Source organism: Typopeltis vanoorti, chromosome 24 (genome assembly GCF_054136105.1).
Source record: "Typopeltis vanoorti isolate ZY-2024b chromosome 24, IOZ_Tvanoo_1.0, whole genome shotgun sequence".
Classification (NCBI taxonomy): Eukaryota; Metazoa; Arthropoda; class Arachnida; order Uropygi; family Thelyphonidae; genus Typopeltis; species Typopeltis vanoorti.
Genome location: NC_143572.1, coordinates 17,164,106 through 17,189,671, shown reverse-complemented (window position 1 = coordinate 17,189,671; position 25,566 = coordinate 17,164,106). Strand labels below are relative to the sequence as shown.

Sequence of the window (25,566 nt, the reverse complement as noted above, 5' to 3'; positions counted from 1 at the left end):
ATAGCCAGTTTAGCCGAATACTCTTTTAGCATTCATGCTGATATTCCTACTGACGAATTCTCATTCAGTTTGTGCAACAGCTCTAGTACTTCCTCCTCATTCACATGAATTTCCTCATGCAGTGAAGAGGTAGCAGCGAGTTTAATGTTGCATATACCAGATTGATAGCTCTTTATAAAATGACTACTCACTAGTTGAACAATAACTTCTGCATCAGTCACCCACACTCATCATACTCCTCAGGTGGTCATAATTTCCTGCTTTGCAGTTCAGCATGTAACCTTTTCTGAATGGAACATTCATAAACTTAGCCACTTCCCAAGTGAGGACCTCATGATCACTGTCACCAACTGGAGGCAAATAGTATGTCTTGAACTGAAATTCCCCACTAACACTATATCCAAATCTAACACTCGTTCTTAAACCACGAGTTCCTTCTGTCACACACTGCTTGAGGAAGTTGTCTCACAACAGCTAAGTAAATTTCCCCATTATGATTACTCTTTTTGCACCTATCATATTTATTTGGTGATGCATTTCTTGATCACTGGCAATTGATTCACCAGGTCTATAACAATGATGTCTTTAGACTCACTGTTACATAAAATTTTTTTACTGATATTGCATTCAACCCTAACTGAATTCATGTCATCTCATATCATTAGCATCATGCCCCATCCTCTCCTATCCTTTCTATCCTTCCTAAGAATACTGTACCCTTGACACTCGATACCAGTTAGTATGTCTGCTTCTGTTAGCTAGGTCTCTGTAATGCCTACAGTATGAGGTCCTAGTATACTAACCATGGCAACAAACTCTATACTCCTTTGTTTTCGATACTCCTATCGTTTATGTGATATGTGGAAGTCACTTAGATCTTTCAACACATCAGGCTTTAATTTTTCTGCAAACTATGTTGTGCACACTAGCTGAACAACGATTGACCCATGCCAACTTTCACGCTCCACGTGCTTCTGTTTTTACTTGTATTTTTGTGTAACAGTTCCTACTCATTCAGTTTTTAGTTATGTATATTTGTTTTTCCCAGATGAAACCACTAGCATATATGGCGAAACTAGTAGATTTTATTAAATAACTATTACATTCGTTTTTGGTTGAAAAAAAAATCAACACACTCATCACTCCTAGAATTCATGTACAGACATAATAAGTTATTTGCATGCTCTTTTGTATACTCTTTTCTGTAATCAGCATGGCACAATTTGACAACTTGCAGATCTCTGTTCTTATATACTTCCTTACTTATGCAGACATCTTTACGCATGCTTGATAGATCCAAACTGGATGAACACAGAATCTTTTTCTCTTTATAATCCTTTCATAATAATTAACACAGTTATCTAACATTGTCACTCTTACACACAGATTCTCAGGATTGCTCCCATCAGAATTCAGTTTTCCTAACTCTCTGTGTTAGGTCTTATATCAGTTAATAATTTTTCAAGACTCCTGTTCCCAAATTCATTCATGTGTAGGTCGTCCCTCTTATACAAATCCAATCTTCCCTCAAACTCATTCCACACATCCCAAAACTCTCATCCATTCCTACAACACAGCCTATGCAGCAAATCATTTGCCATCATAGCCCTTCTTTGTAATTCATTTCCATCATATCTATGTAATATACTAATGATTTTTACATTTTTAATTTTTGCTCCAGGAAAACTTGACACTATTACCTGCTCATCAATGGCATGTTTTACAATAGAGTCACCATACCAAATAATCATCTTTACTTACCAGATTTGTTATTATGCACTAACTTACCTGATGCCATGTTTTGTTGTTTTCCATTTTGCTGCTGAACTTTTTTATTCTTCCTATGTTCCTCTAAATGCCACTCGATTTTCTGTAATTCCCTTATTGTCTGTTCTAACAATATGCTTTAACCTTGTGATTTTGGAGGTTAAATTATTTTCAATATCGTCTTTTAGTGGGAAAAATCTTCTTGTTCACTACGTTGCTGTTTTTGTTAGCATCCCATTTCTTCTGCATTTTTTGGCTTCATTTTACACCTGTATTTATTATTAAAATATTACAATAAAAATATGTTAAAAATACACTAAATACTCAAAAAATACAAAAATCTAATCTAATACACTATAAAACACTAATTTTCTCAGGAAAAAACACAATAAAACAGATAAAAATGATCAATTTTACATCATCATCATCAAATTCCTGATATGTACCCTCAAGGGGTGTACAGGATGATAGTACTACATGAAAAAAATTACATCATTACTAACTTCCTATCTACAATTTTCCTCGAAATCAGTCTGTTACTTGTCAAGACTCCAACATTATCAGATCATATATTTCTATCGTCTAAGGCACTTTGTACCATATCAGTCGACCTATATCTTGGTCTTCCTCTGGGTCGTTTTTGCTGCCAACCTGGCAGAGAACACTTGTTTTGCTAATCATTCTTCACCCATTCTGTTTAAGTGACCATACCACCTGAGATTAGCTCTGCTAACGCATCCCTGGATGCTGACAATGTCAAGTTCTTTCCTAATATCATCGTTTTTAATATGATATTGCTTGATGCCATCTGTTCATGCCTATAATATTTCTCAAGACTCTCATATCTTCGGTCTCTAGTCTTTGGTCAAGTGTTTTACTTCTAACCCAGCTCTCAGATCCATAAGTTAAAACTGGTTTGAACACTGTCTTGTATACAGCTAATTTCTCTCTTATTCAATTGACTTCCCACCATACCAGCTTTGCTTATTCTGTTGTCTATTTCTACTTTTTAATTTACCATCTTCACTAAAAATCGTGCCTAAGTAGCTGAAATGTTTTTCTTGTTCCACAGGTTCTCCATTCACAACACAGTTGACATTTTCAGTGATTTTGCCTATTTTCATTGTCTTTGTCTTTTTATTGCTGACCTTCATACCATATCTATTACAACAGCTATTCGATTTAGTCAGAGAATCTTGCAGACTTGTAGCAGATTTATTTAAAAGTATAACATCATCTGCATAAAGCAAAGAGCTGACATTAACATCTCCAATATTGATATCATGTTTAATACCACTTTCCTTCATAATGTGAACTATATAGATAATGAATAACAGAGGGGATAATGCATCCTTGTCTCACACCAGATTTAACATTAAACCATCTTGCTGTACTTCCTTCAATTCTAACTGCCGACTTACAACTGAAATAAAGACTAAGTATATTGACACCATATAACTGTAGCATATTGAATAGGTTCTTTCTTGGCACCTTGTGATATGCCTTTTCCAGATCGACAAAACTTAAATACAGATCTTTGTTATATTCCCATGCTTTCTCAACTATTTGTCGTAATGTGAAGATCTGATCCTGACAGCCTCTATTTGGCCTGAATCCAGCTTGTTCTTCACCAAGCTTTTCCTACACAATTCTTCTCAACCGTTTCTCAAGTATACTTGCATAGATCTTGGCAGGAACACTCAGTAGGGAAATACCTCTGTAATTCTCACATTCAGTTTTATTTCCCTTTTTATATATGCGTACTATGAGAGCTCTACTCCAATCATTGGGAATTCGTCCCTCTGTCCATGCTTTCTGAACTATGCAGTGCAGCCACTGTATGACTCTTATACCGCCATACTTCACTATTTCTGGTCGAATATCATCTACTCCTGCTGCCTTTCCACATTTCAAGCATTTGATGGCTTTTTCTACTACACGAGCACTAAATTATGCTAATTACTCAAAATATAATATCAAACCCAGTCCAATATGTTCAGAGATGAAGTAAAATTCATCTAAGATTTCTCTTTTGTTTCTTGAGCAAAAGAGAAATCTTAGTTTTTTAGAAGCTGAGGATGCAGTGGTTGTGATGTGTTTTTGCGGAGAGGCTTCTTTTTTCTTGTTCTTTTTTGTGAGAAATGAGACAGAACTTGGTTTTACTAGCCTTGAATTTCACAAGGTTATCTGAACCCCATCAGAGGATGGCTTGGAGATCAGATTCAGGGCAGTGGTGGTTGATGTTCTGTAGGCTGAGTTGAGTTGTGTAGAGTAAGGTTTATCAAATGAAAAGGTGGAGTGCAATGTGCTGTCATCTGCAAAACTGTATATTGGGTCACAGGTCAACTGAAATAGGTCATTGATATATAGAAGGAAGAGGAATAGTGAGAGGATAAGGAACCATCTTCCATCACACATAGTGTGAGGTCAAAAGAGAAAGCTGGCAATCCAATTGCAGAAGGAAAGACCAAATGATTGAAGTTTGCATAGTAATCCTTTGAGCCAGACCCAGTCAAAATCTTTGGAGATATCAAGTGCAACCACTTGAAATTAATCAGAGTTTTCCATGGCATTTGTTCAGTGATTGATTGGTGACACATGTGAGTAGATCTCCTGTTGATCAGCAGCAACGGAATCCATACTGGTGGTCATTTATCCGCTGGATGCCTTCAAGGTAGTGTAGCAGTTGGGAATTGGTTTTCTCCATTGCTTTAGACAGGACTGAGGTGAGTGAGATAGGGTGGTAGTTAGACGGCAGTGATTTGTCACCCTTCTTGCTCATGGGTTGAATATAGGACAAGTTCCAGGTTGTGGGATAGATACCTGTGGAATAAGAGAGTATATACAGGCGACATAGGATTGGAGTCAGTTCTGGTACACAAGCCTTGAGGACAATTGAAGGATTGCCATCAGGGCCAAGAGATTTTTCTGTGTTTAATTTGGACAATATTTTTCTTATCTTTTTCTTCCAAAAGGATATAGGGGGATGGTATGTTGTGCATCTGGAATGGTTGAGGAGCATTTACCATCGTCAGTTATGCATGCATTGGAAACAAAGTGTGAAGCCAGGCGATTGGCTTTTTCTGTGGGTGATGATGCAATAGAGCCATTCGGGTGTGATAGGGGTGGGAATATTGTTGTGCAAAAAGTTATGACCATTTGCTTTGGCAAGAGACCAAAGGGCACAGCTTCCATTTGGATAGGTTGCAGATTTACTGCTTTTTGCTCTTTCGAACTCTATTTTGGATGCATTGATAGTTTCTTGCATCTATTTTGGACTTGAGCATAAGCACTAAAGGAGGATGAAGTTCTTGATGTGAACCAGTTATGATATGCTTGATTTTTCATTTATACAGCCTTGGCACATCTTTTGGAGAACCAGGGTTTAGTTGGGAGGTGGCAGTTCAAGGTAGTATGATAATGTATTCAATGCCAGTGAGGATTATTTTGGTGATACAATCGATGCACATTTGGGTTGGAAGGCCAGAAGATATAGTCCAACTATGGGAATTAGGCATAGAAGTCACGGAGGCTCTCCCACTTGGCACTGTTATAATGTCAAACTACTCTTGTATGGGAGTGGCTATGTAAGTATTGTTGCATGGGGGGAGGAGATGAGCATTAGATTGTGGTTGGAATTACCTAGGTGGCCCACTACATTCACTGTGTATTTAGAAGGGTCGTTGGTGAGGAAGAGATCTAGGGTGTTTGTGGAGTGGTTTGGGTTATCTGGTATTCTGGTTGGCATGTGATCAATTTGTGTAAGGTCATTCTGGATTAATAGTAAGAACCCAGTAGATGGCATTAGTGATGCCAAATGTTTCAGCATATCTGTCTGCAAGATCTGTACAACTGGAAGAGGAAACCATTTGTGTTGTGGACATTAAAATCTCCTAAGAGATTTTAATGTCATTTTGCTGTTGGGAAAGTGATATTTGATAGCTTTTCTATGGCATTTTTTCTTGTTTACATGACCTAAGCAAGAAGACCCTATTAATCCAGAATGCCATAATTCATGCTAGTGATCATGTTTTAATTGAGAGGTTTCAAGTAGAATAGAAGTTAAGTGTTAATGTTTTTCTCCGTTATTTTAAGAGAATATAACTTTAGAGCAGAAACAACCTTCCGAACAATCAGAGGAATCTATTAGCACCAGGAGGACAAGATTCTGATTAAAAAAAAAAAAAAAAAAGAAAGAAAGAAGAAGAAGAGAAAATTAATGGTGCTTGTTTTGAAATGGTAGGTGGCAATTTAACAAGATTATTAATTCAAAATTTAGAAAGAAAAGTAAGAACCCAAGAGATTGGCATTTTCCTAGGGTAACAATGTACCAGAACTGTTTGAATTCAAAAGAAGTAGAATTAATATAGCAGAATGCATAAATGCCATTTGCACCTGATGCAAATGGCGTTTACTGCATTTTGACCTTTCAAAATCATGGTAATGCTTGCAGTTTTTTTGAAGTTGAGTATAAACAGAAAGGAAAATTGGAGATTTCACTGAACATCTATTGCAATATGCTTGATTCATCTTTGTACAGCCTTGACACACACTTCTTTGGTTCGAGAATGGGAATAAATGTTTCCATATCATTAAAGAATTTCTAATCAGTGCAGATTTTTGGATCAGAAGACTGAAAATCCAACCAAGGAAATGAAGCATAAAATTGACAAGATTTTCCCACTTAGTATTCTTATAATGCCAGATATCATATGGATGTTGTTCGGAGAAGAAATCAATATTAGATTGTGGCCCAAATTGCAAAAATAAATGAAACATCCACAATACAAAGAGGATATACTAGTAAGGAATAGTTAAAAATGGAAGTTAAAAACTGGTTTAGAGTAATCTAGTATTCTTGTAATCATTGAAACAATTTGCATTTGATTATTATGTATCTGTGTGTATGAGTATGCACATGATAGCACATAATTTTATGTTATATAAATTGTGTGCGATATCAAATGCCTTGACAGTGTTACCTCCTGAATGAGTGAAGTTGGGAAAGGAAAAACTGGTGGGAATTGTGAACATTAAAATCTCCAAGAAAAATGAGTTCTGTTAGGAACATAGACTCACTAAAATTGACATTTGGGGGAGGGAAGAAACAGGTTGATTTGTGGCATTGTTAAAGCAATAAAGGCAGTAAATGAATTTATGGGATAGGACAGAGATTTTTTAGCCAAAGAAAATCAAGCAGGGGGGATCTTTAAGTTGGAAATTCTCTGAAATTGTGTATTTGAGCAAACAAACAATCAGATGTATAAGTGCCACCTTTAGACAAAAATAAATGTGTAATTGTGAAAATTATTATTATTATTACAGGTAACTCCAAGGAATCCTTAGACTCATCGAGGGAGGCGCTAAACATCATGTCAAGAACTATTCAGTGTTCACACACTATCTATCATACTTTGCTTTGAACTCATTCACAGTCATGGTGCTAAACAGATTCTGGCAGCTTTTTCCACTCATTCACCACTCTCCAAGTAAAAAACCTAGCTCTAACAGCCTTGATAACTACACTCTTGCTCAGTTTCCATGGATGACCCCTAGTTCTCCCACCACTAGTCCTGTTCCGAAAAATATCTTCTGCATTAATCTTATAGAAACCCTTCAGTAATTTGAATGTCTCAATCATATCACCCCTTTTCTGCCTATCAACCAATTTCTGCAACCCATAAATCTTCAACCTATTCTCATAAGGTTCATTCCATCTTGGTCACTCGCCTCTGGATCCTCTCCACCATCTCCCCATCAAGAAGAAACCCTGGTGCCCAGATCTGGGCACAGTAGTTTAGATGGGGTCTTATCAAGGCTCGATATAGAGGAACAATAACTTGCTTATCTCTGCTCGTCAAAGTATTCTTCAGTAACCAAGTGATCTGATAAGCTGATTTAGCCACTTTTGCTATGTGTCCCCCCCCCCCCCCCCCCCCCAAAAAAAAAAACTTCAACTCCCTATCCACCAACACTCCCAAATCCCTGGCCTCGTCAATCTCCTGGAGTACAGTTCCATCAATGTGGTATACTGCTGCTAATCTTTTCTCCCCAAAATGCATAACCTTACACTTTGCCATATTAAACTGACATCCATTCTCCTTAGTCCAGTCTGCCAATCTATCCAAATCATCCTGCAAAATTTTGCAGGATGATGTGTATTCGCTATTGCTCTACCCAACTTCGCATCATCGGCAAATAACTAAACAGTTCCACTCAGATCCTTTCCAATATCATTAATGAACAAATTAAATAGCATTGGTCCAAGAACAGAACCCTGCGGCACACGACTAGTCACAGGCCTTCTTTTGGATCAGAAAATCTTTTTCACAACCCTTCACAAAACCATGATTCCTCCGCCCAATACAGGATCCCATTTCCATCTATCCATTCCTGTATTTTGCTCTTGACCAACTTCTCCAATACTACAACGACTCCTGATGTACTGATCAGTTGGTAATTTGCAAACAGCAGTCTTCGAGCCTCCTTTATGCAATGGAACTATTTTCCTCTCTTTCCATCCCTTCAGGACTAACCCAGAGCTCAGACTTAGATTAAACAATATGGTCAAGGGCACTGACAATTCCTTTGTTGCTTTACGTATGACTCGAGCTGGTATACAATCCAATCCCACAGATGTATTCACATTAAGGTTCTGTAATATGCTATTAACCTCCATTTCATTCACCTCAGTTCCCATATAAGCTGTCGGTTCCCCATTCCTGCAATATCACTGCCTGGATGATATACTCTTGCAGTGTGTTCACTTAGTAATTTGACTGATTCGGTTACTTCACTACCATCCACATTCCTTAAAATCATTCTACCATATACATTTTTTCTTTTACTTGCAGCATATGGAAAGAGCTCTTTGGAATTCTCTTTAGCCAATGTTGCTAACTTCCTTTCATAATCTGCTTTTGCTTTTCTTACCACACTAGTTATCCTTCTGGCCTGTGCCTTGTACTGTTCATGTGCCTGCAGGTTACCTTTCTCCTTAAATTTCTCTCCACAATTGTTTCTTTTTTTTTTGCAGTTCAAGCCTAATGGTGTATTCATCCATTTAACTCCCACTTGATCCTGACTCTAGGTATGCAGCCAGCTTACCTCCCTCAAACACTCCTTTACTACTTTCCATGCACCATTAACATCCAGCCATTGCAGTTTTACATGCCATTGCACTGATCCAAGAAATCTCCTAATCTTGTCATACTTACCAGCCTGCTACTTATACCCTGTAATCAGTCCCCATAAAGCGGTGTCCAGAGCGCTCCTGTCAGCCCTTGAAAATCCAAGGGAGAGAGTGATTTTCGTTCCAGATCGTACCCATATCTGCAGCAAGTCTCTGCAGATAAACGGTCCTGCAAGATGGATGGCCCATCTTGCAGGACCGTTTCGGCTGGCAACTAACAGCTGACAGAACTGGCATGGACCAGGGGAATCTGACTCTCTAATTAAAACAAAGCAAATTGAGATGGCTTTTGAGAGATGTTGCCACCAATGGGATTTCTGTCCAGTGATCTGAATGTTTAAGTGAAAGAATATCAATCAAGATCGCTGGAAATTGGCAGGAGTAAACATGACTCTCCTTGAAGTAGATGTGTTGGATGGAGCCCTGGTTCAGCTGGTAATATGAACTTATGATTTCTTTCAGGAGCATATATCATTTGAGGGAGCCTATTGATAGTTTGAGTGATACCACCTGGACATGGTATCATTCATGTTATACCACGTCTAGGTGGCTCTAAGGGGAGCTTGAAGAGTTCCTGGCATCATTGCGAAGTCCAAGAAGGACTGAGCCTTTGTGCTGTCTTTAATGTGGGTAATGGCCATCCCATCCATGCACCTTTGCAAACGAGCACTATCATAGGAAATTCGGCCAGCCTGGAATCAGGCTGGCCGAATTTCCTATGATAGTGCTCGTTTGCAAAGGTGCGATTAAAGAGCACACCAGGAGAGGTGTGCTCTTTAATCCTACACCCTGCCCCAGAACAGTACTTGTTGGAAACTTTTGAATGAGTCAAGTGAAATGTCTCATTGAGTTAAAGTCGGTGAAGTTGCAAATATGAATTACTCTCTGAGATGAAATGAATTATATTAAAGTTCCTTATTAGGGGTAATCTTTGAATCAGCTTCTAGTATTAAGGTAGATTTAAGTTAGTGTGTAAGTTAGGTTAACATGGAGCAAGAGAAGTCACGTGCTTGGTCAAATATTTATTCAAGTGGCGATGAGGCCACTAGAATGGAAGCATCAAGGCAGCTGTTGAGACTATGCGGCAGCTGCTTCCTACAGCTTGTGACGTGTGGGCACAAAATCGTCTGCAAGCAACCTGTTCTTCTAAGCACGACACCCAGACTAGTACCTAGGTCGTCTGCAGACAATTTGGTGCCTGCACGTCACACCTGAATTGTGCGGCATAGGAAGCAGCTGCCGCATAGTCTCAAAGGCTGCCTTGATGCTTCTGTTCTCAACCATTCCATCACTAGACAGTTTCGTCCAGTCCCAGTGCAGTGCCATACCTGCTTCGGACCCCAGCCTGACCGGCCCAGCCCTCAGAGCCAATCCTTGTCCCAAGGTTACGGATCTGTCTTGCCGACCTCCCTTACCTACATTATTCTATCAACCTTGGTGACCTGCTGCGGATTTGGGTATGGTCTGGCATGAAAATTACACTCTCTTCCTTGGATTTTCAAGTGCCGATAGGAGCCTCCAGACAATGCAGGAGGTGTGGTGCTTTACGGGAATAGCATCCCTATCTCTGGACGCCTGTCGACTTCTCTGCGTTTGGTTGCATTACCGCACTTGGCCCCAGAGGGGCTGATCTCCATGTTCAGGTTTGGGAATATTAACTCAATTTCCTTTCGGTCTAGTAGAGGGACCAGCTTTTCATTTCTCGCAATGTCCCGATTCGGAACGGATTTCTCCTTTCCCTTAGGACCGACTGACCCATGTTCAACTGCTGTTCACATGGAACCCTTCTCCACCTCAGTCCTCAAAGTTCTCACATGAGTATTTGCTACTACCACTAAGATCTGCACCGATGGCGGCTCCAGGCGGGCTTGCGCCCGGCAACTTCAACGCTTGCTGCTGCGACCCCCCTCCCCCTGCCGCATAAGAGTCAGGCTATTTTCTGCAGCAGCAGCAGCCAGATATGGGCTTTACACTGGAGCACCATCCATTTTCAAGGCTAGTTGCTTTGGCAGGTGAGTTGTTACACACTCCTTAGCGGATTCCAACTTCCATGGCCACCGTCCTGCTGTCTATAGCAACCAACACCTTCCATGGGAGTCTCATGAGCATCTCACATCGGCTGCCGTAACCCAGCATTTGGTTCATCCCACAGCACAGTTCTGCTTACTAAAATTGGCCCACCGGGCACTCTCATCCTTTCGTCCAGGCTTCAAGGCAAGCAAGTTGGACTTCTCACTCATTTAAAATTTGAGAATAGGTTGAGGTCATTTCAGCCCCAAGGCCTCTAATCATTTGCTTTACTGGATGACACTGATTGCTGGGTATAAGCACATATACCCTGTCTTAACTGAAAATTCCATACATTTAGCCACCTCCCACCAGTTAGTGGGAGTCACACTCTCACCAGTTAGTGGCAATGTGGCCATATTCGTTATAGACAAATTTTTAGATGCAGTTACTAGATCAAGCACTCTCGAACCCCTAGTATATTCCATTACATGCTGTCTCAACAGATAATTATTCCTTAGTAACTGCATAAAATCCATTTCCTTCCTTCCCTGTGCCCTCTCCTCTTTCCAAACAATGTTACCATAGTTGAAATCCCCCATAATAATTACCTGTCCTCCGCTCATTGAGTCTATTTGCCTATGCATACTATCTCCATTATCTAATCCATCCCCTGTTCTATAGCAGCATCCAACTCTATATTTTGTTCTGCTGGCTTCATTCTCACACCAGATAGCCTCAGATGTGCTATTTGACTATCCTGCAGCCGAACTTCTATTCGCTTTGGCTGCAGTTCAACTGCTATCATCAATAAGATCCCCTCCCCACTTCTTTCTCTCTATCTTTCCTGAACACACTATACCCTTCACATTCTATCCCTCTAACTATATTATCTTCTGTTAGCCATGTCTCACTAATGCCAATAACATTTGGCCAGGATGAGCCAAACAAAGCCAAAAATTCCTCCTGCTTGTTCCTAATGCTTGTGGATTAGTGTACATAAAGTGGAAAAGCCCTCCCCTCCCAGTCCCACCCCTGTCTTGACGCCCTATACTAATTATCCCATTCTGATTTGTTACTATTGGTACCAACTCAGGCATATCATACACATTCTTATACAAGTTCTTACACTTCACTTGCCTCACTGATGTCTGCATATCCACTCAACAGCCCCCCCCCCCAAAGCTCCGGTTTCCCTGATTCTGTACATCCACTTTCACTTCATTCAACAATGATTTTTCCAGTCTTTGAACACCAAATCCATTCAGATGCAAACCATCCTTCTTGTGTAAGTCCTTTTGCCCATATAACGCCATATATCCACAAACTCCACACCATTCCTCCTGCATAACTTATGCATAGTCATTCGCTATTATGGTCCTCCTTCTCAACTCTACTTTGTCATACCATGGCAAGAGACTCACTATCTTAACTCTCTCACTCTTTTCTTTTGCTACTACCAGTAATTCTTTCAAGTCTTCTCTCATACCATGCTTTTCTCCTTTTAAATCATTCATTCCACAGCTACTACAGTCATTTCTTTCACACCCTACACTTTTGTACTCTAATAGCCTCACTTACATTAATTTTCACATCAGGAAAGCATGATTTTGTCAAACTCTCATAATTCAACCTTTTACGATTGAATTGCTGTATAACACTTGCTTCTTTTTGTTAGCTGACCCACTCAGTAGACATTTTTGCGATTGTTCCAGCTGCTTTGCCCTATATATCACTGTGCAACCAAGCTATCTCCCTAATTGCAGCTAACTTCATTTTTTATATGTCAAACCATTCTCTTGTTCTACACTTTTACTCTCACCTTCAACCGTGTCACATTTAATCTGACTCTCAATGCTATTTGTCATTACTTCACAATTTTCATTTGTATTCTGAATTTCATCCACTGCATCAATCTTGCGAACTGAGACACACTTTTGATCCTCACTTTCATGACACTTTCCCACCACTATCGCTCTCAAACCAAACTCCAACCACTCTCAGCAAAGATTGTATGCTAGGGAAAATGGAAATAAATTACACTGGATCTTTCTCTGGAGTTTGAATGCAGTTAAAATAGTTTTTGACTATTTTAAGCTTCAGTGGTGTTATTAGATTAGATCAGAGGTCACCAAAAGTCATTTGCCAGTCGACCCCTTCAAGCGTTTCTTGACTTTTTATCGACCCCCTATATTTTACTATTACGTAATTATAATAGGACAAGCAAAAAAAGACGCTTATGTGAGTTTTTTAGATTGTTTATTTTATAGTTACAGTGTTTATTGTATGTATAATATACTATATATTATTATATTACTATTACTGCTACTATTACTATCACTTGTAATATCATTGGTATTACTACCAGCACTGCTCAACTCTTCAACATAGAGAAGTTTAGTTCGTGAATGAATAACGATTGAATTATAATATAAAATGATGAATTTTAGAACATTAACGCTCACTTGTATGTCGATGCACAAAAATGAGACTGGGATCAAATACTTGTAAGTATCAGTAAATAAGAATCACGCACATGTTGCAATCTTGCTCCCACTGCGCCGGCCGTCAGGAACCACCAACATCCGTTTATTGGTAAATACGTCATTTTGACCTACTTGATTGGCCTCAGTTACTATTTTCGTGACCTTACTCCTTCTTACAGGTCCTATTCATGGACCTGTAAGATGGAGGTACTGATCCCACGATTCACTATTAATTGCATTGTCATTACCCCCATGTCTTTTGTCATGGAGGTAATTCAAGTTAACCGAATTAAATATTACCCATACAATGATGTCTTATATTTTTCTATCGACCCCTAACAATGTCATATTGACCCCAGGGGGTTGATATCGACCCCTTTGGCGACCACTGGATTAGATGATTAAAGTTGTAGTACTGTAGAGGTTTCACTTCTCCTCTGAGAGGTATGGATGCCACACATTGATCTCTGCTTGTGTTTTTTTTTTGCCATTCTGATGGTTTGCTGCATGTTGGGACTTATAGACATGTTCAGAGCTACTGGCAGAGTTGATATAAAGAAAGAAAGAAAAATCTAGTCCTTGTTAGAGAACTAAGCAACAGAATAGGAAATGAATGCCTGTTATATACAAATGTATTGGAAAAATTTGGAAAAAAGGACAAAGCTAATAATGGTAGTTCCAGTCTCACAGAACTCTCCTCCTCTGACCACACCCAACCTCGTGTCCTCTGGCACTACAAATTGGGATGATCTCTGGAACTACTATTCTTTCCCATGTCATGACTGTTGCTTCCACCCTTCTGACCCAGACACCTGCACTGAGCAAGTCACAGAAATCATCCACAGTGGCACAAAAGCATTCATTCCTCATTCCACCCAAAATTCCTGTTCACTTTCCCAGCTCTGGTTCAAAAGAGATGTATGAAAGCAGGCAGAAAAAAATTCAATTTTTTTTTCAACCATATTTTTACCATAGTGGCTTGCATCAAGAACCCAAGCTTTATACTCAGCCTATGCACACACATGCAATAAATGTATCAGCAAATTCAAATCCAACTTCATGAAGGCCAATAGCAGAAAACTCGTCTCTTGTCCAAACAGTAGCTGTACCTTCCAGTCTCTTGCAAAATTCATTGGACTCAACTTCTGCTCATACACCTACCTACCTCTCTCCTATCCAAATGCTACCAGCACCCAAAAATAAATCCGACCTCTTAGCATCACTCTTTTCCTCTAACTCCTGCATAGACAACAAAGACAAATCACTTCCTTCTTAAGCAATTTACAATTCGCTGATGATATCATACTAATAGCAGCATCACCAAAAGAACTAGAACACATGATTATTGAATTAAGTGAAGTATGCCTGGAGATAGACCTACAAATAAATATGGATAAATTAAAAATAATATGTAAGTGAAAATCCTCCATAACAAAAAAAGAAATCGAAATAAATCAAAGAGATTGAAATAGTAAATTCATACAAATATCTGGGACAAATCATTATAGCAGGATGGAAACTTTTTAACCATTATAGTGAGATATTTGAAAGCAATTAACCAGACTGCCTAAAGAGAAAGATCTACAACCAGTGTGTGTACTCTCAATGATGACCTTTGGTAGAAAAACCTGGAGTTTGACCGAAAAACACCCAAAGAAACTGAAAACAACACAAATATGGAAAGAGCCATTTTTTGAGAATAAGATGGTTAGATAACAAGAATAATACTGGGATAAGAAAGCAAAGAAAGATAATGGATGTTGTGTTAGTAATAAAAAGTAACAAATGTCGGTTGCAGGAAATGTGAGGAGAATGTCTGACAGCAGAATGGACATCAAGAACTGGTTATTGGAAAGTAGGTAGACTAGTGGTAAAATGGGATGATTAGATAACAAAATGCTATAAACATTTTTGGTGGGAAGATGCAAAAGATTGGCCAAAATGGACTGAAGAAAGCTGTTGGTGATCATTGAAAAAAAAAAAAAAAAAAATATATATATATATATATATATATATATTATATTCATTTTTAATATTATCTTATATATATATATATATATATATATATATAAGAAAGTTTTAAAAAGATTTAAAGCAACAGTCAGAGGTGAACTGTAGCCATAAATATATAAATATTATTGAAGGAAAAATGAAGATTTGTAAACAATAATCAAACCTTGCATACTCATTGAGAGATCTTGAAGGAAATAGATTTATTCTGCCAGAGAGGCATGTGACAAAGAATAGAAAAATCAGAACTTCATGGTGGATTCAAGAATTTAAAAAGGCAGTTAGTGGGGGGGGAAAAAAAACATATCGAATGTACATAACAAGTAAGTCATCATATGCCCTTAGAGAATACAGTGATACCTCAGCTAGCGAGTGACCCTGCTAACGAATTTTTCGGCTAATGGAGATTTTTTCGCTGTTTTTCGGACTCGGCTAACGAATGTTTTAGTGGATGCGCACACTAACATAAAGCAGCAAACATGAACGGTCAGGCCATTTCAGGAGCTTATCTTTTCCATCTTATGTGTGTGACAAAGAAATGAGCTGACCACATCACATAGGGGAACCCACGAACCTGACTGGGTTGTTTACGTTCGAGACAGTGAGAAGTGAGACGCCTCATACCAGTGTCAGTACGGTGCATGCGCCTTGTGGCTGTGAATGCGAGAGGTAAGTGTGATAGCATTTATTCTTTGGTACTTGGCTAAATTCTACTATGGGGGATTAATTTATAATTAGTAAATTCTATTCTTATCTAATTAAATAAATAATACACTATATGTCATATTTCTTTTATATTTTTCAGAAAAAAATTTTAAAAGTAAAAAAAATTTTCTTGACAATGGGTCCAAAAAAAGTAAGCGACAAACCCAAGGGAAGCAGAAAGTTGCTCACAATTGAGAAAAAGAAAGAAATAATTTCAGCATATGAAAGAGGAGTCAGAATTGTGGATTTAGCAGTCAAGCATGGCATAGCATCATCATCAATAGCTACAATTCTGAAGAAGAAGAAGGAGATTAAGGCAGCTGGTGTGAAGACCTTGGCCTCTCAATCCCAAAGAAGTTCTGTGAATGAAGAAATGGAAAAGCTTCTGATGATCTGGATAAATGAGTGTCAAATGACTGGTGACATTATCACTCAAGATAGCTGCAGTAAATCAATCTGCAGCAAAGCCAGAATGATTTATGAAAATTTGAAGAAAAATGTGGCAGGACATAGTACGGCAGAGGAAGAATTCAAAGGAAGCAGAGGATGGTTTGAGATGGTTCAAAATTAAACCAGTGTTGGTCTACCACTCTGAGACACCAAGAATTTTCAAGAAGGAGAATGTTTGCATGCCCATGGTTAGTGTTTATTGGAAATCAAACACCAAGGCATGGGTAACAAAAAGCATACTCAGAATGGATCGTGGAGGTGTTTGGGCCCACGGTGAAAAAGTACCTGAGAGAAGAAAACTTGCCTGAAAAGACTGTGCTTCTTCTGGACAATGCTCCAGTGCATCCACCTGGCTTGGAAGAAGATTTGGAGGCAGAATTTAACTTCATTAAGATAAAATTTCTTCCTGCAAACACCACATCTATTTTGCAACCCATTGACCAACAGGGTCATATCAAACTTTAAGAAATTGTATACAAAACACATGTTCCAAAGATGTTTTGATGCAACTTCATTTACCAGTCTGACTCTGAGGGAATTCTGGAAGGATCATTATCATATCCTTCATGCTATTCAAGAATTAGTTGAAGAAGAATTAATTAGTTGTAGAAGAATTAGTTGAAGAACACTCAAAAGATCTGACAACAGAAGATCTTGAAGAGTTAAAAAAGCAACGGAATCAGGAAAGAGACAAGGAAGATAAAGAGTGCTCATCAGAGGAGGAGGACAGGAATAAAAAAGGAAGAATGCCAACAGGTGACATTAAAAAAATGCTACACTACTGGGAAGAGTTTGTCTTTGGCTACAAAGTGGCATCCCAACAAAGCTGAAATGAACAGACTTTGTGCCTTGGTTGAAGACAAGTGTCTGAATCACTTTAAAAACATTCTGAAAAAAAAAAGGGAAGTTCAGTCAACTTTGGACAGATTTTTGACTTCTCCTTTAGCAAAGAGACAGAGGCCAGCTACTGAAGAAGAGGAGACTTACCTTGAATAAACTTTGAAAATTTGGAAGAAGAATAGTAAAAATGTTGTGTACATATTTTCAGTTTAATAAAGTGTATATAATAGTGTAAAGATCGTCAGTTTTTCATTCTACTTTCCATTCTCCTTCTTACCCTCCTTTTTGCCCTTTTATAGTGTGCTTTTTACTATTTTATAAAACTTATCTTTAAATAGTAGGCAGCATCCAGAACGAAATTAAATGATTTTCTATAGAAACCTACGGGAAATCACGTTTCGGCTAACGAATTATCTTCATTAGCCGAGGTATCACTGTACTGTTAAAAACACAAGAAAGCAAATAACTTCTGTATATCAAAAGTGACGTGAAAATCAGCAATAAAAAGACTAAAACTGTGAAAATAGTCAGGGATGTAGAAAACTTCATCTGCATTCTGAATAGAAAATCTATAGAACAAGTAAAACATTTTAGCTGTTTAGATAATTATTTTGTGAAGTCGACAAATTAAATAGCCAGTAGAATTATAAAAGCTATTATGGTAGTGAGTCAACTGATTAGATTTATATGGAATAAGAGAGAAACTAGTCAAACACTCAGCTACAGTAAAAAAAGGCAGTGTTCAAGCTAGTTTTAACTTATGGTTATGAGAGCTGGATTAGAAGTTAAAACATTTGATCACAGACTGCAGACTACTATGAGAGTACTGAGAAAAACTTATGGGATATGGATGGCATCAATTTCAGAATCATGTTGAAAATTATGATATGAAGGAACTGGATATTGTTATCTTTCAGGATTGTGTTAGCAGAGCTAATCTCAGCTGTCATTTAACTTGTTAAATGACAACTATTGGATGACTCATAGTTGACCATCTACATTAGGGACCTGTTATCTCATATTTGTCATGTTGAACTAAGCTCAACATGACAAATATGAGATAAATTGTAGACAGGTCCCTACAATTGCATGATCAATGGCCTTAACAGGCACTTAACTACCCACGACCTTCCAGATTTCCTTGGATTTCATAAACATAACTCCAGGATAAGGTGATGTTAGCCTATAAGTATTCTTTGTCTGTAAATTGCATGTGTAGCTGGTTAGCCTTGTTGCATGACAAGTTACACTAATAAGATCAAATCAAGATCAAACTATATTCGTCATATCATACCACTTCAGTTTTTTTCAGATGATATTTTATGATATATATTTACAGAAGCCATATGTTATTTGGATGTGACAGCCATTGAGTCTAACATGTTAAGGGGAATGTGAAATAGTCATGACTGCCTCTTATATGAGGACACGGCATCATGTCACTGCTAAACAGGAAACATGTCTGACTGCATGACTGCACTCTTGCTTTCTAGTTATATGGATAACTAAAAAGCAAGTGTCTCTGTTCTTCCTTTTTTTCAAGTAGTCTTTCTTTTCTGTCTAATTTAGTAAAGGCATCAGTGGGTTTATAACCTCTTTTACAAAGTTTTAAGCCATGATAAATGAAGAAAACAAAGCTTACCTGCAGTCATATGTCATTAATTTTGCTTATTCAGTATGGCATGCCATGAAATAATTCCATTGTTGTGGGTTGCACTGTTTTTCCAGGTCTTTATATTAAAATGATATGGGAAAACAGGAGCAGCTTTCTATAATTGAATTACATTTTCTCTTAATCAGAACTTTCATAGCCATTTTTGGCAGTTGAATATCATATGGAAATAAATGTTTTCCAAATGTTTTGTTATATTCTTAATCATACTATGTAAACATACCAATTAGCAGATGAAAATTCTAATCTGTGCTTTCTTTTGTAAAACATGAAAGAAGAACACATGGATCCTTTTAATAAAGTACATCTGTATCATGAATTAAAAAGCAGAGGTGCCATTGTGGTAGACAGTTTACTCGATAGTGTTGTCCAGACACAAGTAGGTTTGTTTATATTGTATGATTTCAGATAAAAATCTGTTTTAATATAAATTATAAAAAAGAATCTGACATCATTAATTCTGTGATTTTTTTCATAGCGTTGACTCACTTTGTTCAGAAGAACCAGGGTTTAATTCCTGTTATTGAGTGAGATTAACATTTGTAAGGAATTCCTTTTCTAAAAAATGGGGCATTCTGGAAACTACAGAAACAAAAGACAAGTTTTTTCATTCTTTTGGAGTATCTGATGGGTTTCATTTGAATACATCATATTTTATTTATTTTTTTAGTTTTAGATGACTTATGTATTAAGAAATCGTAAAAAACAAATTAGAAAAAAATTGCGATAATTAAGCGTATGTTCCCACCCACCCAAATATTTGTTTACTATAATGTAATAGTTTCTTTTAATACTTTGTCACAAAATTTAATTTAGTGTATTAAAATTATATTTGCTCATCTTTGTTTTCCACAAAGAGAATAAACAATTTATCATTGCATAAAATGTCACTAAAACCATTTGTAACTCTAGTTTGTTATGAAGTATCTCTAAACAATGGTGGTGGAGACAACATGGAGTTGGCAATTTTTATAGTACAAGAACTACACTATATTTTGGCTGGTAGATATCACAAAATGTCATTATTTTACTTTAATAATGTGAAACTGTAAAATGGAACTGGTTTTCTTACCTAAAAAGTTTATTTTACACATTTCTTTCTGCCGTTCAAAGAGAGTCCCATATGTATCTTGCAATGGAGAGAGAGAGAAAATTCTGTTTAGAGAGGAAAAAGAATTATAGGAATTTGCTGTTTTAAGGATACTTGTGACATAAGAACTGAATGATATATGCACGTAAACACAAGAAAGATATTTAATTAACCAAATATTTCTGTCTGGAAATAGCAGACCATCCTCAGTGGTATTACAAGAACAGTTTTAAAAAAATACAAGCTAGAATATTAACAATAGATCGTTAAAAATAGAATTTATCAATGGAGTTTATTAAATTCCTTGCAACTGTGATCTCTCCTATTTTGGACAGACTGGACGTTCTCTTGAAAAAAGAATCCAAGAACATCAATCCTCCCTTCTTCACAACAAACCTGAAAAGTCTGGATTGGCTCAACATGGGATGGAAACTGACCACAGCATCTTTTGGTCCAGGACTCACCTCTTACATAGATCCTGTTATAGGTTCGAACGTTTGTTCAAGGAAAGCGTGGAGGCTTTGCTCCATCTTCCCAACCTGAATCGTAATGACTGTATATCTATATCAAAAATCTGGGAAAGTCTAATCAAGGTTAATCATTTTTTTAATTAATTTATTTATTTATTATTATTTTTTTTAATCATGTCTCTGCTTCAAAATATTCTGTTCCATACTTAGTGATATAACACCACGTGGCGTGTTCTGTTTTTAACGATTAGTATTCTAGCTTGTATTTTTTTAAAACTATTCTTGTAATACTACTGAGGATGGTTTGCTATTTCCAGACCGAAATACTTGGTTAATTAAATATCTTTCTTGTGTTTATTTGCATATATCATTCAGAATTATAGGAATATATTAGGAGATGTATAGATTTATCTGAAAGTCTTTATTTTTTCAACTGGTATATGACCACCGGAAAAAAATCTACAAGAAGGCCTCTAATGTTGTTTCTATATTAAAATAATAAACAATAGTTCGAGTTTGAAAGGAGCAAATTCTAGTATTAGTTTTGATCTAATGTTTATTTATTTAGTTCCGTGTTTCTTAGATGAAACTAAAGCCCAACTTGAAATAAAATAGAACATTTTATTTCAAGCAGAAAATTATATTTTTCTTCTAAATAGTATTCTTCATGACAGAATACTGAAAACAAGAAGAAAACTATATTATTCACACAAAAAAAGGAACCAAATTCATAATGAAGATTTGTTAAGAGCACTTTAAAGCCAACAGTTTACTCTAAGTGTTTTCTCTTCATGGATAACTTTTTGAATCAGAATAAATTTTATGAAAATTGTTCACAATGAAATCTACTGAGGTAGGACAAGGTTCTTCATTTGAAAACAGTGCTTCATTTAACTACAGTGAAAAGTTATAGGTGTTAATCCTAAAGAGAATTAGTCAAGCAGTTTGTTTCCTTTGTTTGTTGATAGAAGAATTTTTTTTAATTCTTGAAATTAAATTGATATAAATGAGAGTGAAAGCATATCTCTTATTGAATCTTTTTAAATGAACTTTATGTAAATTATTATATTTTTGTATTTTTTATATAAATTAAATGATGTAATTTTTTGTATTACAATTCTTTTGTCTTATTTATAATACTAAGACAAGTGAATGTAATATATCTGATTTTAATAGTTTGGGTAAAACTACAAGTGTTTGAAATTAGATAAGTATATTGAAAAGGAATGAAGAATACTTAAATAATACTTGCAGTACAAACATAACCTATGTTTTTTATTTTTTTTAGGTGAGGGAAACACAAGCACACATAATATATGTACAAGGTGATACCCAAAAATAACTGGAATCTGAACTTGGTGCTTGTGCATTTTCTAGAGAACAAAAATTGTTAGCCTGGTATTGAAGTATGATAGTACTGATTAAGGAGGGCTACGATAGCAAAAATTATAAAATTATTATTATCATTACGTGATACCTCCAGGGAGTCCAAAGACTCATCGAGGGAGGGCACCTGCTCTACAGCTCTCTGTCTCCACCAACTACAATGATCCACAACTACACCAACACCATCTGCTGCACCTCACCACCACTAGTATTTTCACAGACAATCACAAACATCCATGCCTACAGCGTGATTCGAACCCACAGCCTTTTGGCTGGAGAGCAGAGACACTAACCACTTAGCCAACCAGGCCAGCAAATTGTTTTGCAAATGCAAATTATTTGGGGATAGGAAAGAAAAAGTTTCCCGACTGGGCCAAGTGGACTTCACATTTAGGTATACAAAAAAAAAAAGCTACAAAGTATTTTATGGCTATACACAAATTCCAAGAGTATCAGGAACAAGGGGTTTGAGTTTCGTTACCTCGGTGATTACATTGTGGCCTAAGATTGCTTTAGTGAAACCTGTCTTTCTGATTCAGATGAATTAACTGGAATTCAATGTAAATGGTATAGTATTTTGGAAAGGACTGAAGTGATAAGAAAAGAGACAGTTACTGCTAATGATATCAGATGACTTGAGTCCAGTTGGGGTAGAAACTCTTGAAAGTAATAATAGTAATGATGTTTCATGTGGCAATGAGTTTTGGGGCTAGTTAGCATGAAGAGGAAGCTAATGGGGTGAAATATATGATTGGAGTGTTGCTACAGATATGGCAGTTCAGTTACTATTTGCAAAGAAATGCATCACCAAATTATCCTGATTAGTACTAAATGAATGATTATTAATAAATATGATATGGAATTATTTGGACATTGATTGGGTAGTTGAGAAAATTGACAATAAGAATGGAGTGAAATTTATTTTGATCTTAGTATCAGAAGGAATCTCATTAGGAAAATCAGTTTTCCATTATGCAGTATTGACCAGGAAAGGAGGTCAGTTTCCAGTTAGGAAAAGTTACATTCTGAACTACAGTTGGAAATTATGACAAAGTCAAGAGAATTTGTTCTATCCCATGGCATCAGTTACTGAATATGAAGGATATCAACAGTATAAGAATTTTTGAAAAGATGCTTAAATGATACAGTATCTACATGTGTCCTTTGAAGTTAGAAAAACCAACAGGGGGTAATGAAATGGATGTCAACCATTATTAATCAAGAGATCCATAAAAATATTATGTGGAAGTACATGCCAATAAAGTTATGAGACATTTGTATGGAAAACAAAGTTGGAGTATGGAAAGAAATTGGTTATGTAGGCAAATCAGCATGATGATAAAGGATTTTATCATCATGCTGCAGTTGTCTTTCACCTACATAACGGCGAGTAAAAAAAAAAAAAAAAAAAAAAAAAAAAAAAAAATGCTTGACTGAATGCAGATGGCATTGTGGAGTATCTGATTATTATCATTCATATTCACTATACATTATATATTCTGATAATTAACAATAATTTTTTTAATTAGATAAATTTGGAAAATAGATTTTAAGAATAATTAGTTGCATTATTTCTTTCCTTCCCCCAGTTGCAGGAATGTGATACAATAAATGCTATCTAATACTATTACTCCTTTACAAATTTTGTTTTATTTTTTGTTTATTTATTTATTTATTTTAAATTAAATTCACTTCTCTTTCATTGCCCTTAAAATAGTAGCATAAAAATTTGTTAATTAAATCAGTTTGTAAGTTTTAAAGTTGTTTAAAAAAAATTCTTTATAACTTATGTTAATGTTATAAAATATTGTTAACCTTATTGATGGCAATGGAGACAACAGAGTTTACAGATTTGAAGGGTAAGAACTATACTCATTTTCAATCAGCAAATATCAAGAAATTTTGATCTTTTAATTTAGTAGAACTGAAACTGCATAATAAAACTATTTTTCATTTATCTTACCTGAAAATTATTTTACACATTTTTCGTCACGCCCATAGAAGAATATCCAGCGAAGGTTGGTCGATTGGTAGAGCCTCTTCTACTAATGTCCCACGAAAAAAGTTAAGCAAGTTTAGTAGTTTGAAGGGATCAATCGTTCGATGCTGTTAGCACACTCTCCCTCGATGAATCCTTGGACTCCCTAGATAACAACAATAATAATAATAATAATATCCTCATTAAGTTTATCCAGTAGTCTGAGGCAAGTGCAATGCAACTCCTAGCAACAGGTGGGAAGTGTTTTATGTGGAAATTTAAATGGTATAGTTTTGAGAGGTGGAGTAAAAAGTTGAAGAATGGAATACAGAGACCAATAGATTTATATGAAAGATTTTCTTTCAGACAAATGATGAACCAACACCATATGATGTAAATCTAAAGAAGATGCTCAGTTATTGTTTTTAAAAGATAGACTGTAATACAATTTAAAGAAAGTTCTTTTCTAGTAATTGAGCTACATGCAAGAGAGAAAGAGAGGAAATTGGCATCTCTTAGGACACTTGTTTAAAAATCCATTATAATTATATTTTTATATTAATTAAACAATCTTCATTTTTTTGTATTACATTTCTCGTGTTTTATTTTTGCAATTAAGATAAATGCATGGAATAATTTTAATAATTTATATAAACTATTATTATTTTAGGATAAACGACTTTAGATACAGGAAAGAAACTAATGCTTGTGGTACAAACTTTTAGTTGCATTCAAGAATTTGGCATTGCTAAAAATTAATAAATAGTATGCTTTTGTCAGAAGTAGATGCAGTTGTGTTCAGATGTGCCCAGTCCTGAAGATACTTTCAGTATAGTCTGACCAAGTGAAAAATAAACTTTCAACAAAAAAAAATGTGTTCAGATAATAAGTACTCACTTCACTGAGATCTGTCAACCTGTGTAAATGACATGCCACACAATGATAGCACTACATTGGATGAAGAAATAGAGGTACATGAGAATGAGATTCTAGAGTTGTTGCAAACTTGGATAAGACTTTGAGAATAGGGATACATGGGATATCAGCACTGATAAAGGAATATTCAGCTGATCTTTTTAAGCACATAACCTGTATAATCTCAGTCACAGCTCAAAAAGATCCCACAGGAATGGAAAGAGTGTGTGTCATACAGTGCAAAAACTGAGGTGTCTGTCTGCACTGCTGACCTATAAGCATTTCTGTTATATCTGTGAAGATCCTAGCATTTATCTCTAGTATTTATCTACCACTGTTCTGTCACTTTTTATCTCCTTTAACACTATTTCAAATTAATTACTATAGGCATGAACATATTCAGTTTTTAAGTTAGCTTTGTCAACTCTGATTCCTTTCATATTTGTCTCTTTGTCCATTTCTATGTTTTTTTGTTAGCCTGTAGAACATTTTGTTCTCTTCATGGTATTATCTGTTATATTTTTACCAGTCTTTTCATAACTTTTTGTTTAGCTATTTTTAAACATAACTTAGCTCTCTTATATTTTTCTCTGTATTT

The 25,566-nt window shown here is 36.4% G+C and overlaps 1 protein-coding gene across 4 annotated transcripts in view; it reads left to right on the top strand.

Annotated features, from left to right (window-relative positions):
- LOC150092959 (uncharacterized) overlaps window positions 1-25,566 on the top strand; it is a 538,308-nt gene that overhangs the window by 456,199 nt on the left and 56,543 nt on the right. For all 4 annotated transcript variants that reach the window (XM_090413661.1, XM_090413660.1, XM_090413659.1 and 1 more), the window contains one exon: window positions 19,405-19,508. In XM_090413661.1, the coding sequence (XP_090269787.1) occupies window positions 19,405-19,508 (104 nt within the window). The remainder of the gene's footprint in view (window positions 1-19,404; window positions 19,509-25,566) is intronic.